At 47.0% G+C, this 16,475-nt stretch overlaps 1 protein-coding gene across 1 annotated transcript in view; it reads left to right on the top strand.

The window, feature by feature from the left end:
- The window catches only part of MPP4 (MAGUK p55 scaffold protein 4), a gene marked incomplete at its 5' end in the record, with an annotated part of 30,599 nt that overhangs the window by 1,619 nt on the left and 12,505 nt on the right, over nt 1-16,475 (top strand). The window contains 11 exons of the mRNA XM_080669054.1: nt 948-1,025; nt 1,233-1,313; nt 2,487-2,618; nt 3,469-3,550; nt 5,850-5,935; nt 6,313-6,384; nt 7,022-7,218; nt 9,847-9,911; nt 11,148-11,165; nt 14,094-14,132; nt 16,215-16,235. Of these exons, the coding sequence (XP_080525180.1) occupies nt 948-1,025; nt 1,233-1,313; nt 2,487-2,618; nt 3,469-3,550; nt 5,850-5,935; nt 6,313-6,384; nt 7,022-7,218; nt 9,847-9,911; nt 11,148-11,165; nt 14,094-14,132; nt 16,215-16,235 (871 nt within the window). The remainder of the gene's footprint in view (nt 1-947; nt 1,026-1,232; nt 1,314-2,486; nt 2,619-3,468; nt 3,551-5,849; nt 5,936-6,312; nt 6,385-7,021; nt 7,219-9,846; nt 9,912-11,147; nt 11,166-14,093; nt 14,133-16,214; nt 16,236-16,475) is intronic.

Below are 16,475 nucleotides of genomic sequence, written 5' to 3'. Positions count from 1 at the left end.
GTGCTCCCGCCTCAGGGGATCAGCCTAGGCAGGGGTGGGCAAACTTTTTGACTCGAGGGCCACAATGGGTTCTTAAACTGGACTGGAGGGCCGGAACAAAAGCATGGATGGAGTGTTTGTGTGAACTAATATAAATTCAAAGTAAAGGAGCGGAGGGGAGACCAAGAGAACCGGATAGAACAGCCGGATCCGGCCTGCGGGCCGTAGTTTGCCCAAGGCTGGCTAGGGGTCACGGACACTGAGCACTGGCCCTGAGGTCGAGCAGGGCGTGCGGCTCTCCAGCTCTCCAGGGAGGGGACTGGGCTGTGCCCGCCTCTTGGTCTCGGTTCTGCATCCGTAAGAGAAACGATGTTTCTAAAATGAGACGAAGGCAGGCAGGCCTTGGCGTGCTCGGCCCAACCCTAGGTCCTGGTACGGAAAAAACGCCTAAGGGTCAGCAGAGATGAAGTCGGAATTTTTATAAAGGAACTTTTACTGGAGAACTAAGGAAGGAGGAGAACACAAACAAAAGGTAAGAGTGGAGTACAAGTAAGCATATGTGTGCCCGGCCTTTTGTTCACGTTCATCGGTGAACCCTGACCCCAGAGCTCACGTCCTGCCCAGCTGCCCAGCCCAGGGCCTTGTGGGGGTCTGGCCCCAAGTCGCCATTGGTCTCCGTCCTAGAAACCCCTCTCTTTCTTGGTTTAACGAGAGTCAACGTTTGAGTCTTTCCGTGAAATCAGTTAGGGAAGATCACTTTCCCACGGCAACCAAGCGGGGAGCCTTTGGAGCGTGACTTGGCTTCGTTTCTCCTTGGCAACCGGAGACCCCTTGCTAAAGGCCAGCAGGCGGCCCAGCTGCTTGTGCGGCTCCGGGCTGTTCCTTCCCCTGGAGATGCTGGCACCCAGGATGTCAGCAGTCCTGTGATGGACACGCCCCTCTCGTTCTCGCACCCCTGCCCTCTGCAGGTTTATGACTGCCTCCAGGAATTCCAAGGGAAGCAACTCCTTCCTGCCGCCTCCCGGGCACAGGCGCTGTCCCATGCGGTGAGGTGGCTTTTAGTCCGCAGCACGGTAGGGATGCCTTTTACTCGCAGTGCTTCCTAAAGAAATCAGAGGCGCTCATGGCAAAGTCTGATGGATGATTGTGCATCTACTGAGGGTTTCTCGTTGAGCTTTAACTAGAAGGGAGGAAACTGGCCGGCTGTCTCTCGCATTAAACAGTTTCACAATGTATGCTTCCTCACCAACCAGGTGGTGGAGATGTTACATGAAGCCCCTGGTTCCCCCGAGATCCAGGAGCTGAGACAGATCCTCCAGGCTCCGCACTTTGAGGCAAGTGCTTGCTAAATGGACAAGACATGCCCCCCTGGCACGTAGACCAAGTGGGGAAAGGAAGGAAATGTCGGGAAGATGTGCTCTCTGAGTACATGTCCTATTGCTGTACACGGGTGACCTGCCGTTTGTACCAAAACATGTAGGGGCCAGATATGAGCGGCTCAACGTGTCGGTCAGGAGCCAGGTCTGATATATTTATGAGGAGGCATCCAGAACTTTCCATGGTGTCTTATTTCCCTCCCTGTAAAGCCTCTAAAATCCCGGCGCAATCAAGGAAGCATCCTTCCTTTCCATTTTGGGAATATTTTAAGTTTTGGATAAAGTGTGTGAAGGTATGTAGAAACCACAGCATAGGGATGATTAGCGCTATGGGGGAAGAGGGTATATGGAAAACATTTGATGGCAGAAGAAAAGCCTACCCCTTAGTACTTACAGATTTGGGGATCAAGTTATCAGCACATGAGAGCTTCAAGAGAATGTCTGCATTTGGAGCAATGGAATTTATGAGTCAAAAATTTTAGTTCACAAGATAACCCTAGAGAATTTTCTCTGAGTTCCAATGAAGTTCTGCCCCACATACCTAGGCAGCGCTGTAGGACTGTTCCCCCCCCCCACCCCCCCCCCCCACCCCCGCCGTGGGATGGAAAATTGAGCATGGTGGGTCGTTAGAAGGAACTTTTTATCAGACCTTAAACCAGGGAACTATTTTTTTCATTCTGTTCCACATGAAATTTTGGGGTGACAGGTTAAACAAGTAAGGTGTTTTGATTATTGCCCCTCCTCCCCCTATTCTGTCTTCATTAGGGAAAATATTAGAAAAGTTGTTTTTAGTTGAAGGTCATAGGAGCACCATGGATGACATGGGTTTCCAGGAAATGAGAAAGTGACAGAATAATACATTTGAACAGAGATGAATGAATATAATATGTATTGCTTAACCTCTCTGTGTCTTGCTCGTTTACCTGTAAAATGGGGCCAATAAACGTTCCTGCCTCACAGAGTTATCCTGAAGATTGAGTCCATCCACTTTATAAAAGGCTTAGAACTGCACCTGGCATGTATGTGTTGATGCCTGTCATTGTCGCGTCTTACATAGTATCAAGTCACTGTTTGCTAGACAGCTATGTCCTATGTGTGATGTTTGTTCACCTTGCCCTTCCCTGTCCCCAGGCCTTGCTCCGGGCCCACGACACTGTGGCTCAGAAAGATTTTGAGCCCCTGCTGCCCCCACTGCCAGACAACATCCCGGAGGGTGAGGAAGCAATGAGGATTGTTTGTTTGGTGAAAAACCAACAGCCCCTGGTAAGACAGCCGTTTCCTCATTTCCGTTAGAATTATACCGGGGTTCACTGTGAACCAGATTATCTCTGGTGGTTTCCTGGCCATATTCTTGCCTGTGGTCCCCGGCACAGTCTGAGGCACTGAGAACATGGGAGGGGCACCCGCAGTGATCATGGCTAACCTGGATCTTAAGGACTTTGGCCTGTGGCTTCAAGCACATCACATGTTGTAATGCCTCCATGAGGAAAGATTTCTGTTTAGTGTTTTTCTTTTTTGAAAGAGCTATGAGAGATAAGAAATATATTTGATTATTTGGCTTCCTGGCATGTACATATATTTCACTCAATTCCAATGTATTTGCCTAAGTTCTCCCCCCGCCCCTATTAATAGGAAGCTAAGTAAGGCATTCATTTGATTTTCTAAGAATAGCCCGCTTGATTAGGTTGTAATTGTGGGAGGTTTCTTTATCTCTGGAAGGATCTAAATGTGGTTATATCTGTGCAGTTAGAGAACTCAGGGGGCCGACGTTGAATGGCCTTTCCCCCTTTTTTTTTTTTTTTAATATATCTTTATTGATTTTAGAGAGGAAGGGAGAGGGAAAGAGAAATAGAAACATCAACGATGAGAGAGAATCATTGATTGGCTGCCTCCTGTGCCCTTGACCGGAAATGAACCTGGGACCCTTCAATCCGAAAGCTGACGCTCTATCCGCTGAGCCAAACCAGCTAAAGTGGACTTTCCCTTTTGATGGCTTGGTATGGCCCTGCCTGGTATGAATGCCTTCATCTGAAAGACCAGAGCTCCCTGAGGGAAGCCAGCAGAAGAATGGTCACGAAGCTGAAAGAGGAATCCCACTGTACTCTCTCCCCAGGGAGCTACCATCAAGCGCCACGAGATGACAGGGGACATCCTGGTGGCCAGAGTCATCCACGGCGGGCTGGCCGAGAGGAGCGGTAGGCTGGCGCCGCAGGGGACAAGCGGGACCAGGAAACTAGGAAACGCTTGGTAGTTTAGCCTTCTTTGCAGGAAAAGCCCTCTGTCCTAACTAAGGCTGGGCTGCCATAAGTGCCATTGCATTGCTTGGTTACTCAGGAAAGAAGGAATAAATATTCCAGAGGAATCCTGTTCCTCCTTCACTGAGCTCCTCCCTCACTGGGCTTCTCCTTCACTGAGCTCCTCCCTCACTGAGCTCCTCCCTCACTGAGCTCCTCCTTCACTGAGCTCCTCCCTCACTGGGCTTCTCCTTCACTGAGCTCCTCCCTCACTGAGCTCCTCCCTCACTGAGCTCCTCCTTCACTGAGCTCCTCCCTCACTGAGCTTCTCCTTCACTGAGCTCCTCCCTCACTGAGCTTCTCCTTCACTGAGCTCCTCCCTCACTGAGATTCTCCTTCACTGAGCTCCTCCCTCACTGAGCTCCTCCTTCACTGAGCTCCTCCCTCACTGAGCTTCTCCTTCACTGAGCTCCTCCCTCACTGAGCTCCTCCCTCACTGAGCTCCTCCCTCACTGAGCTTCTCCTTCACTGAGCTCCTCCCTCACTGAGCTTCTCCTTCACTGAGCTCCTCCCTCACTGAGCTTCTCCTTCACTGAGCTCCTCCCTCACTGAGATTCTCCTTCACTGAGCTCCTCCCTCACTGAGCTTCTCCTTCACTGAGCTCCTCCCTCACTGAGCTTCTCCTTCACTGAGCTCCTCCCTCACTGAGCTCCTCCCTCACTGTGCTCCTCCCTCACTGAGCTCCTCCCTCACAGAGCTCCTCCCTCACTGAGCTCCTCCTTCACTGAGCTCCTTCTTCACTGAGCTCCTCCCTCACTGTGCTCCTCCCTCACTGAGCTCCTCCCTCACAGAGCTCCTCCCTCACTGAGCTCCTCCTTCACTGAGCTCCTTCTTCACTGAGCTCCTCCCTCACTGAGCTCCTCCCTCACTGAGCTCCTCCTTCACTGAGCTCCTTCTTCACTGAGCTCCTCCCTCACTGAGCTCCTCCCTCACTGAGCTCCTCCTTCACTGAGCTTCTCCCTCACTGAGCTCCTCCTTCACTGAGCTCCTCCCTCACTGAGCTCCTCCCTCACTGAGCTCCTCCCTCACTGAGCTCCTCCTTCACTGAGCTCCTTCTTCACTGAGCTCCTCCCTCACTGAGCTCCTCCCTCACTGAGCTCCTCCTTCACTGAGCTCCTTCTTCACTGAGCTCCTCCCTCACTGAGCTCCTCCCTCACTGAGCTCCTCCCTCACTGAGCTCCTCCCTCACTGAGCTCCTCCCTCACTGAGCTCCTCCTTCACTGAGCTCCTCCGCCTGGGCTCCATAATAATGTTCTCTCAGTTCTCATGGCAACCTAACAGGGTAAGTATTATCATGCCATTTTACAGAGGAGGAAACGAGGCTCAAAGTGATTAACGAACTTGTTCGATTTGATCAGGATTCAAGTCCAGGTCGGCCTCAGTCTGTGTTCCCAACTTTCACGCTTCCCTTGGTCCTCCTGCTTTCAAAAGGCAGAGCTCTTCCCCTTCCTGAAACGCCTCTCGCTGGCCCTTTCTTCCTGCCAGGAACCTTTCACTGCTGTGCTACTGAAGCAAGCAGTTCTGTCCCTGCTGCCCCCTGACCTCACTGTCCATGGCCCCAACACCTGGCACAGCGTTTTACCCCAACATCCTTACAGTAATCACCCCAGGATTTCCTAGTTGCTAAGTCCCCTGGCCCTTCCTCCAGCCTCTCTAGCACATGTGATGTTGTTGACCTTGCCTTTCTTGAAACGGTCATCCTCCTTGGTTTCTGGCCAATGACATCATCCTGCTTCTTGTCTCCTCTCTCTCTCAGTCCCTCTGCTTTGCTTCGTATTTCTCAAGGCTTGATCTTCACCCCCAGTTTTCTCCACGGGTCTCTTTTGAGGTGTTCCCCCCTTTTCCTTTCCACTTATCATTTCCTCAGGACCCTGACGTCTTTACTTGTAGTGTTATCTTCTAACCAGTGTTCCGGTTTCCATTTCACGACAACAGATTAGCAAAAATAAAGATGCCGCCATCGGTTAATATCCAGGGTTGGCGGGGAAGTGGAAAAATGCGGTTCTCCTGCACTTTGGGGGTGGTGTAAGTTAGAATAACCGCTTTGCTTTATTAGTATCAGCACTAGTATTTCACAGTAAATTCTAAACGGTCAGAGCATGCTTGAGTTAGTGACTTCATTACAGAGCTTTGGGAAGGGCGCCTCCGTCTTTGCCAACATCTTTGTCCCCTTGTTTGTTTTGTGCTCCTGGCCGCCCAGGTTTGTTGTGTGCCGGAGACAAACTGGTGGAAGTGAATGGAGTTGCAGTGGAGGGACTGGACCCTGAGCAAGTGATCCACATTCTGGTAACAGTCTCCTCTTGGCCTTTGCATGCCTCACTGAGAGGCGAGGCCGAACGGGCCATGCAGCCCCTGGTGTGTTCACTGTGTGTGAGCGGGACGGGATCCCTCTCCCCACATCCTCTCTCCAGGCCCCAGACCTTGTCTGTTTCTGTATGCCATCCCCCCCCCCCCCCCCCCCCCCCGCCCAGGACAGAGCAGAGCTAAACTTCTGCCTAATCTCCATTTCTGGGTGGTCCTATTTAGCTGTGACCCCTTGTGAAAGTCCCTGTGGAGGAAACCACCATTACACTTGAGCATTTGAGTTGTGTCTCCCTGTGCTGAATCCCGGGAACTCACTGAACGCTGCCATTTGTCATTCTTCCCCCTCCGACATTTTCCAGGCCATGTCTCGCGGCACAATCATGTTCAAGGTGGTCCCAGTCTCTGACCCGCCTGTGAATAGCCAGAAGATGGTGAGGATTTACTACACCTTCATGCTACTGTTCTCTACACTGTTGAGCACTTGTTCAATACTGTGTATATTTTTCAGTACTGATGACATGAGAGGCAAATGAGTAAATGAATACAATAAAAGGAGGTGAGGTACCAAGAAGTTAAGAAGTCCTATAAAGAATGGCGAACATGCCCTAGCTGGTTTGGCTCAGTGGATAGAGTGTCGGCCTGCGGACCAAAGGGTCCCGGGTTCGATTCTGGTCAAGGACATGTACCTTGGTTGCAGGCTCCTCCCCGGCCCGGGCCCTGGTTGGGGTTCGTGTAGGAGGCAACCAATCGATGTGTTTCTCTCACATTGATATTTCTCTCTGTCTTTCCCTCTGTCTAAAAATTAATGGAAAAATGTCCTCGGGTGAGGATTGAAAAAAAAAAAAAGAATGGTGAACATTTGAGCAAAACCTCTCAGAACCAAGAGATTGTATTCCTGAAGTCACTTTTCCCATAGCTCTTAGACTCAGTTCAAGAGGCAAGTCCTCCTTTTCTGTGAGGATGGAGAGGAAAGGTAGGACGGTAGATGGAAGAGTGGAAGAAAGTTTTGTCTGGGTGGCCCAGGCGTGCACGGTTCTTCTGAGAGTGCCATTATGCACCCCCTGTCAGGTGTACGTTCGAGCCATGACTGAGTACTGGCCCCAGGAGGACCCCACCATCCCGTGCGTGGAGGCCGGGCTGCCTTTCCAGAAGGGGGACATCCTCCAGGTCGTGGACCAGAGTGATGCGCTCTGGTGGCAGGCCCGGAAGATCTCAGACCCGGGCACCTGTGCTGGCCTCATCCCTTCCAGCCACCTTCTGACGAGGTGAGGAGCGTGCGCACTCCTGGACTCAGCGCTGAGCCATCGGGAAAGAAAGCGTTTTCTCGGGCTCCGTTATTGTAGTTCAGATGAGAAGAGGGAGACAAGCAGATGGACAAACTCACACACTGGCTTATAAATCCAAGTGCCAACGTATCCATATGCCCTAAGCTTATTAAACACCAAAGGACTCGAATAGTAATGCCAGTTAGAAAAGAGGGAAAACATGTAGGAAACTAAATTAAACTTTAAGGGGTAGTTCCAACTCCTCTCTTAAGCTTTCAAGGCTGAGTTGAAACCTCAGATACTGAATCTCAACCCATCACCCTCGCTTCTGTGCTATTGAGGTACAAGGGAGTGAGTAAAGACAAAAAAACAAAACAACATTTTTACAAGGTGGAATGCTCAGCCCATGTTAAGAAACCAGGAAGTCGAAAAGAAACTAGCAACGGATATTGAGAATAAATGACCAATGAGGCAGGATGAAAATCAAGGCAGTATGGTGTTCTGATCAACTAGGTCAATTGCTGTTGAGGGGACCGAGAACTGACCATTGAATTTAGCAACATGGATGTCCTTGGGGGTCCTGATAAAAGTGATTTCTGTGGAGGGCTGGGGGCCAACATGCTAGCAGAGTGAGATGTGAAGAAATCGATGACAGTGAGCAGGGGGTAAATTTCAGAGACATTTTGGTATAAAAGCAGACCAGAACAATGGAGAAATTGCTAGAGGGGAAAGGAGAGAGTTTTGTGTAGGTGGGATAAATAACACTGGTGGGAATAATCCAGTGAGAAGGAAATGTCTTACGACTTAGGAGAAAGAGAAGAGAACTGCCTGGAGCAGGTAGAAGAAGAGGGGCGGGCTATATGTGGGGTCATACACGGTTCATCCACAGCAACGGTGACAGCAGGGAATCGGAGAGCGCAGCAGAGTTGGGGGTGGGGTATGGTCGAGCTTGTGGAAGTTCTCTTCACCTGCTCTTCCTTTCTCAGTGAGGAAAGCAACCGTGTCATGAGCTGAGAGTAAAGGGTGGGTAAGGAGGCGCCGGGAAGGAGTGAGGAGACAACTTGAAACATGTCTATGAGAGCTGGAGAGCGAATGGATTAGGCAAATACCGTAGGATCGGCATCAAGGGCCCGCTTCAGGTTAAAGGGCATACACTTGGTCAGTTTCCTTGGGGGCAGGCCAAGATTAGACAGAGAGCTGGACTTAACAGCCCAGGGAGTAACTAAAATGAAGGAATATGACATTTAGGCTAAGGAGGGAGGTGAGGAGGTACGGGTCGGTGGAATGGTCCTAGAAAGATCAGTGGATTATAGGTCCTCTGGGGTCAACAGATTATTGGGGTTAGGAAGGTAGGAGGTGCTGGTGAGAGAAAGGGATGCCGGGAATGGAAATTATGGAGAGATTGTGGCTATTGGTCTGAGCAGTTCTAGGGTATGACAGTGGGAGGCAGTGGCCCAGGTAGAACGCGGGGAAGGCCATTGGGAGAGAGGAGATCCAGGAACCGAGCGGCCAGGGTGTTAGAAGAGGTATTTATGTGCCTGATAGAGTCTTCGGGAATTAGGGCAGAGCAGTGTCGAGAGCGTGAGGTGAGCAGGAGTAATCTGAGGTCACCAGAAGGAGGGGGTGGGGGGATAATAGTCAGAGCTGGGGATTCTAGGGAGGAGGGAGAACAGTCTGGAGGTGCCGTGAGAAGCAAGGACACAGACCCAGCTCCAGGCATGAGCAGCGGTACGCTGGGCGGCTGACAGCCACTGTGTGCCCCTCTCTCAGCCACAGTCAGTGAGGTGGTGGCAGCGCCGATATCAGAGGAACTGGCAAAAGCTACATATTGGGGCTCCCCTGCCCCAGAGCTGCTGTGCCTGACACCACTGGGAGGGGGAGGGGCAGGTTCCCCCTGGAAAGGTGCAGGCACAGCTGGCCTCAGGGAGACCTGGGCTTTCCTAGAGCGAGGATGTGAAGAGCTGGCTCACAGGCAGGGCTGGGGTCCCAGAGACTCGAGTCCCAGGGTGTGTGTGAGAGGGCTCAGGGAGGGGCGTGGTGGGCCGTCTACAGGGATTAGAGTGTAGGGGGAAGGGGTGACCTGAGCTCTGGGGGCTGAGGACACGAACAGGGATAAAGGCCCAAAGAGATCGTTCTTCATGGTCTCATGAGGGCAAATGTGGCGAGGAGGCTCTGGTGGGGTCCTGCACGGAGCACACGAAATGCCAGGTTTATTGGACAAGGAGCAGTAGCAGGAACTGAGACCGTGTGTCTCTAAAGGAACGGTGGAGGGCAGGCATCCACAGCCAGAGAGAAACAGAACCTGCCGGAACATTCTAGTGAGACCAGCTGAGGAGGGGAGGGAGCCGGAGGGCAGGGCTCCTGTACTGAGGCCTGTGGCCTGGGAACTAGTGATCACGGGGAAAATTTTCACTCTAAGTCAGTGTGGCTCTAACAATATCCCATGAGGCAGGAGAAACCTAAGAAAGGCGGTGTATTTAGAGAATGTATTTGACATTGTGTTTGGGGAAGAAATCTTTTCCCTTGGGTGGAGGCAGCAAAATTCTAAGAACATTCTGACCTGGATCTATACCTCGTGGGTTGACCTGGGTTGGTTTTTCTTCTCATAGTGCATTTCTTTTTTCGTAGGAAGCAACGAGAGTTCTGGTGGAATCAGCCATACCAGCCCCACACCCACCTCACATCACCCATCTGTGAGTGTGCTGATACCTCAAACCCAGCATGTGCACATGGCAAACTGGCTTCCTCTCTCAGGGCTGGCTTCCTGCCCAAGACAGGATCTTTATTTTTATTTTTTAAATATGTTTTTATTGATTTCAGAAAGGAAGAGAGAGGGAGAGAGAGATAGAAACATCAATGATGAGAATCATTGATTGGCTGCCTCCTGCACGCCCCCCACTGGGAATCGAGCCCGCAACCCTCGCTGGTTCATAGGTCGATGCTCAACCACTGAGCCACACAGGCCAGGCTCCTTTGTGTTTTAACAAAGTTTGTTCATCAAGCCAGACTGAAATACCTCTGTAATTCATTTTCCTGTTTCATTTCTCAGAGACACATGGGAATGCTAACAAAGCTTCTAATCAGCATCTGATAACTAGTATGGCCTCTGGGTGACACGCAATTTGCTCATATATCCCAAGTGCAATTTGTATCAGAGTTTTTGAAAAGCCCATCCTGAAAATAGCTTGCAGACCCTATTAAATCCTCACAAATCCCTAAGGCCAGGAATGCCAGGGTAGGAGCCACTGACTCAAAGGGTCACCTCTTACAGGGATGTTTCTGATGGAGTGCGATCACTTTCTAAACTATTAGATCATTTCTTTTTAACTGTTGTAGATGATTCTACAATAGATATTATTTCCTATCTTCCTGCTCTGCTTAAATGTTACCTTAGGAAAAAGAAATCCCAGGAGCAGTTTACTGAGTCGAGAGATTTGGGTGTTTTTATTAATGAAGACTTATTGAAAAATTCCAGGCCTATGCTAGTTTGCACATGGTTATCAAAAATTTATTTACTGAAGATGCACTTATAGTTGTCATCCCTCTTTCTTTCCCACTTTCTTTTACTCCTTTCCCCCCTCCCTCCCTTCCTATCAAGATATGAGTTCCTAAAATATGCTGAACTAAGCATATTAATTCAGAAGTGCAATCTTTCATTGGGATGAAAAGTAGGATTTGCCAGAAATAAGTAGATCCCCAATTTTAATAAGGCTCATAAACATATTAGTTTCTATAGGCTATTCACTTATCATTTTGTTACTAAATCTTCACTAAATTTCTGGAGAATAAGCCTAGAATATTAATTACTGTAATTTTGGCTCTTTGCTTTCCTATTGTAAGTAAGTTAATATGAGAAACTGAGTATAGACTAATGTGTGCCCCCCCCCCACCTCTCTCTCTCTCTGCTTCAATCATTTGTCTGTATCCAGCGATTTCTATGGAAGAAGGTAAGAAATAGTATTTGGGAAAAACCCTCATCTCCAAAGTCTCCTAGAAATGTCCTGTAGTTCTCCTCATCAGTTCCATTCAGTTCAGCTATTTATTAAGCTCTTACTATGTACCTAGTGGTGTGCTAGTCACTAATGCCCCAATGTATAAACAGATGTCAGTCACAAGGACACACACAGTGTATTGTCTTAACACTGAGAGGAATAAAAGAAAAGAGAGCTAACATTTACAGTGTGCAGTCCCAAAGTCGAAGGCAGCCCACCATAAGAACTCAGAAAACAAAAAAAGTTATGAAACTGCTCCGCTCTTGTGAATCAGCTGCTTTACACATACTGTCTTCAAAATAGCAGCCACCCTGGCCAGCAGTGTGGACTCGCTGATTTCGAGAGAGCAAAATCAGTAGTTCTATTAGATCCCAGAGTGACAAGTTCAACAGTCAGGGCGACTTGTGCTGTTACTATAGCTTTTGTTTGCCTTCAAAAAAACAAAACCAAACTAGTTATGTCCTAGTAACTAGTGATTTCATTATTGCTATAAATTACTAATCTAGAAAATAATCTCTAAATGAATATAAGGCATTGAATGATACTGTGGAAAATCTCAGCTATGCTACTTGATTATCCATAAAATAGTATTATTTCATAAAATGTTTCATATTGAATATTTTATTTAAAAACATTGATTAGTGGTGTGCCTTTTCAGGATGTGATAAGTACTACTTTATAATATCATCGTTTATTATATAGAACTAGAGGCCCGGTGCACGGAATTCGTGAAGAGTAGGCCTTCCTTCCCCTGGCTGCCGGCACTGGCTTCCCTCTGGCACCCGGGACCCAGGCTTCCCTTCGGCCCCCAGCAGGCACCTGGGCCTGGGCTTCCCTCGCAGAGGGAGGCCCTGCCCACCCGCTGCAGCCCACTGGTCGGTCGCGGCAGCTTGATTCGGCCCTCGCAGCCTCCACGGCTTGCCTCAGGCCTTGCAGCCCCAGCTTCGTCCAGAAGGTTGTCTTCCAGATGTCTGGAAGGACATCCGGAAGGTTATTCAGCTATCTGGTCTAATTAGCATATTACGCTTTTATTATTATAGATAGTATGTACTTTTAGGACATACTTAACACATTTATTAAAGCCCTATTTATTGATCTCCAGGGAAGTCCTGGCCACTGTGCTAGGCACAGATGTACAATGCTGAAATAAAGTATATTTTGATATTAAGAGGAAAATTCAACTCAGTTTAATAAATAATCCGTGTACCTACTATGTGCAGGACATTGTACAAAGACCTGTAAAGTATGCAGACATTAGTAAGACATTTCCGCTTTCCAGGCACAGTCTAGGAGGGTGACTATGGCAAACACCCAGTGGTTACGTTACAAGGTAGATAGATGTGCAGCAGCAGAGCTCCAGGAAGTAGGAAGAAAATGCCGCTCTGTTCACGGCAGGAATATTCATTTTGGTCAGTGTTTCAAAGGGACCTTGAACATTACAGGCAAAAGCAACAGCTTAAGCCAGGGGTGGGCAAACTTTTTGACTCGAGGGCCACAATGGGTTCTTAAACTGGACCGGAGGGCCGGAACAAAAGCATGGATGGAGTGTTTGTGTGAACTAATATAAATTCAAAGTAAAGGAGCGGATGGGAGAGCAAGAGAACCGGATAGAACAGCCGGATCCGGCCCGCGGGCCATAGTTTGCCCAAGGCTGGCTTAAGCGAAGGCCCAGAGGAAGAACCAGTGATGCCGACTCTAACAGGAGTGTAAGGTCTGTGAGGGATGGAAGTGGACAGTAGCCCTCAGAGTTGGGTTTGGGTCATGTTGGAAAGCAGAGATTTTTCATTTCATGGCACATAAACTAATTACTAAAATTCTGCGGCACACCAAAAAATGTACTTTTTGCCAATCTGACAAATTTTATAATTTCAATTGATTTACAAAGTGACCTTTTAAAAAATCAGGTGCCTGTACTTGTATAAAAGGATTTCTGGTACCACGAATTAACTGATCATATGCAACCTTATTATGCTACCGGACTAATAAGATGCAACTCTGTTCTATGACCTAAACACACAGGTCAATTCAGGGCATTCACACTGGACGGCTATTGTTGTGTTGGCTGTTGTCATTTTCTTATTTGACAACCTAAGGGAAAAGAGGTCAGTGCCCCCGGATAAATAGTCAGGTGTTGAATGATTTAAAAATTCTTGTCGCTCACTGGTTGAAAATCGCTGTTGTAAAGGGTTTTCAGGATTAGGATGAATGGTTTTAAAAGTTATATTCTTTTATTCTCTTATACATAACCAGGCTAAAGGTAAAACTAGTTAACACTTATTGAGTGTTTGCCATGTGCCTGAACTTTTCATTATCTTATTTATTCCAATCCTATAGGGGATGTATTATTACTATCCCCATTTATAGAAACTGACGCTTAAAGGCAGACTCCTTTGTCCAACATTCAAAAGCCCATTCTTTAAAATTTGTAACCATTTTATGTTATGCAGCCGCCCATATCATACATCTTCATTTAATACAGTGGAGTCCTTTTTATCCCGTGAGTGAGCAATAGTTGTAAGAGTAGCATTCTTTTTTTTTTTTTTTTTAATATATTTTATTGATTTTTTTACAGAGAGGAAGGGAGAGGGATAGAGAGTTAGAAACATCGATGAGAGAGAAACATTGATCAGCTGCCTCCTGCACACCTCCTACTGGGGATGTGCCCACAACCAAGGTACATGCCCTTGACCGGAATCGAACCTGGGACCTTTCAGTCCGCAGGCTGACGCTCTATCCACTGAGCCAAACCGGTTAGGGCATGTAAGAATAGCATTCTTATAAGGTGGCCTGTGCTTTCCTGACGGAAGCCTACACAGAGGGAGTTTTGTTTGTGATGCTAACACATTTTAAGTTCTACTCTTCGCTTTCGGTGCTCTCGTATAGAAGACGACATGAAGATTGACGAGAAGTGTGTGGAAGCAGGTAACATTTCCTCCGGATAGTTTTTCCAGCAGGAGAAATATGGAGCCCCTCAGATCCAGAGTCTCTTAAGGAGAGCCAGCCAAAGGGGCCACAGAGGCCTTTCCTCTGTTAGAAATGTGTAAAATGAATCCCCCCACCCTCTCCTTTTTCTGTGGTTTTGACACTTGGAAGGGCAGTCCAGCCGTGGGGATGTCTCCAGGTCTAACCAACCTTCTAGAAATCAGTACCTTGGAAATGATCCCAGCAACACTTAGTAACACTCGGGTGTTACATTCAATAACATTCAGGTGGAACATATAGAAACCACCATATGAAATACTATAAAATATTGAGGTATCAAATTTTTAAAAAGCAAAATATGTATTTTGATATTGTCTGATATCATCTTCTGATAGATTATATATAGTACAAATAAATAGTAGCGGGTTCCAAATTTAAGAAATATATGAAAATTTTTTATATTTCTATACTTAATTTATTTTTGTAAATTGGGAGATTTTTCTTATCTAGTGTCAGAACTAAGACTGGCTCAAGAATCACTTTTGTTGGGAGACTAGTTGAAGAGACCTTGGTCTGATAGGCTAATTTGTCTTGGCTTTATGATGCTGGAAAACATTCCACTGAGTAAGTTTTAAGGATTTTATTGGCTTTGTGCAATGATTCATGAATCAGCATCCCATCCAGCAGATGGAAAAGAGCTCTGAGGAATTGTACAAAAAGTGGATTGGTTATGGCAAGGTCATTTCATTCAGGAGATGCAGGGGTCCATCAGGAGAGGTCAAATTATAATTAAGGTAAGTCTCAGTTTGGTGATGTGGGGCTTAGCATACTTGACTCCATTTTGGAACTATTGTCTTGTTTTTAACAATAAGCTAATCTAGTTTTTAGAAACCGAAGAACAATATGAAATCTTTAAATAGTGGGTATTTCAAAGATTCACATATACTTTCTAGAATAACTATACAGTAATGCTGATTTAATATTTATTTTTCCAGGTAATTATTCTTTTTTTAAAAATTTGTAGTAAATTCATTTCCTTTCTATAATTTTAATTTTAATTTTATTAGGCAATACATTCACATATTTCAAATATAAAAACTAAAAATGATATTCAGTAAAAAGTTCCTTTCTTTCCCCACTGCCCTACTCAGTTTTATTTCTTGAGGCAATAAATGCCCCCAGGTTCTCCCATAATCCCTCCAGAGGTGTTCTGTGCATATGAAAGCAGGGATGTACATTTTTTCCTCCTCTCTCTCATACTCATCCTTACCTTAAAAAAACAAACAAAAACCACACCAATAAAAATACCCTCTGATAATACCCTACACAAACTGTTCTGTTCCTGGCTTTTTAACTTAGCATTATATATCCTGGAGATGATTCCATCTAGGTACATAAAAAGCCACCTCATATTTTTTAAACAGCTTATTTTTATTATAAACAATGCTGCAATGAATACGTTTGATGCAGCACTGCCTGATCCAAGGATATGTGCATTGGTGATGTTGCTATATATTTCAAGTTGCTCTCCATATAAAACCTAGTTTCTTAATCCTCAGTATCTCTTTTCAACACTAACAAGAACATTTTAACTGATGAGAAAGTTGGGTTTTATCAAATCTTTCCCAGTCCCCCAGTCAAACCGTTCATATACTTATTCTCCTTGCCACACTTCCCTGGCTGAGGAACCCCCAGTCTTCCGCAGGGTGCACCCCTCCTGCGTCTGCAGGCCCTCCAGCAGCGCAGCTGCAATATCCAACCACCTATAGGAACTCCCCACGACGTTCCGCCTGTCCCTACTCGCTGAGCCTCGTTCTCTTTACTCTCTCCTGCGTCCTTTATTTTAACCTCCTACTGTACCCTTGCTTGATATCATGGCCCAACTGCTCAACACCATCTCTCATTTAAGGCTTATATGTGCCATAGAGACACCGCTGACTTCGCCTTGATTTAGGAACACGTCTTACAGTTGGTGGGTGTGCAGAAGCACAGGGACAGGGAATTATGCTGTTAAACTACAGATTGAGTATGACTAGTAATACAATGACACTTTTGGTGTTTTGCCTCCATGGGAAACCATAGACGAAGAAACATTTGAATCTGGTAAGTAAAACATGAGGATGTGGTTCTGATTTTAAAATGTATATAGTATTTCAGATTTTGGTGTCGTCTGAACACCTATTTAGGGATATGACACAAGCATTGTTTAAATTCATCAACAGTATCGTTGTGAGACGAAATGTCACCTTAACCGTTAGGGCCATTTTGGAACTGCGAGGGCATTGTTGGTGTCACCTTGGGTAGGGGCACCCCTGGCCTTTAACTGGTAGGAATCGGGAAGGC

This window comes from Plecotus auritus (genome assembly GCF_963455305.1).
Source record: "Plecotus auritus genome assembly, chromosome: 5".
Lineage (NCBI taxonomy): Eukaryota > Metazoa > Chordata > Mammalia > Chiroptera > Vespertilionidae > Plecotus > Plecotus auritus.
Note: the sequence above shows the minus strand (reverse complement) of the source record. Positions and strands in the feature narration are given on the sequence as shown.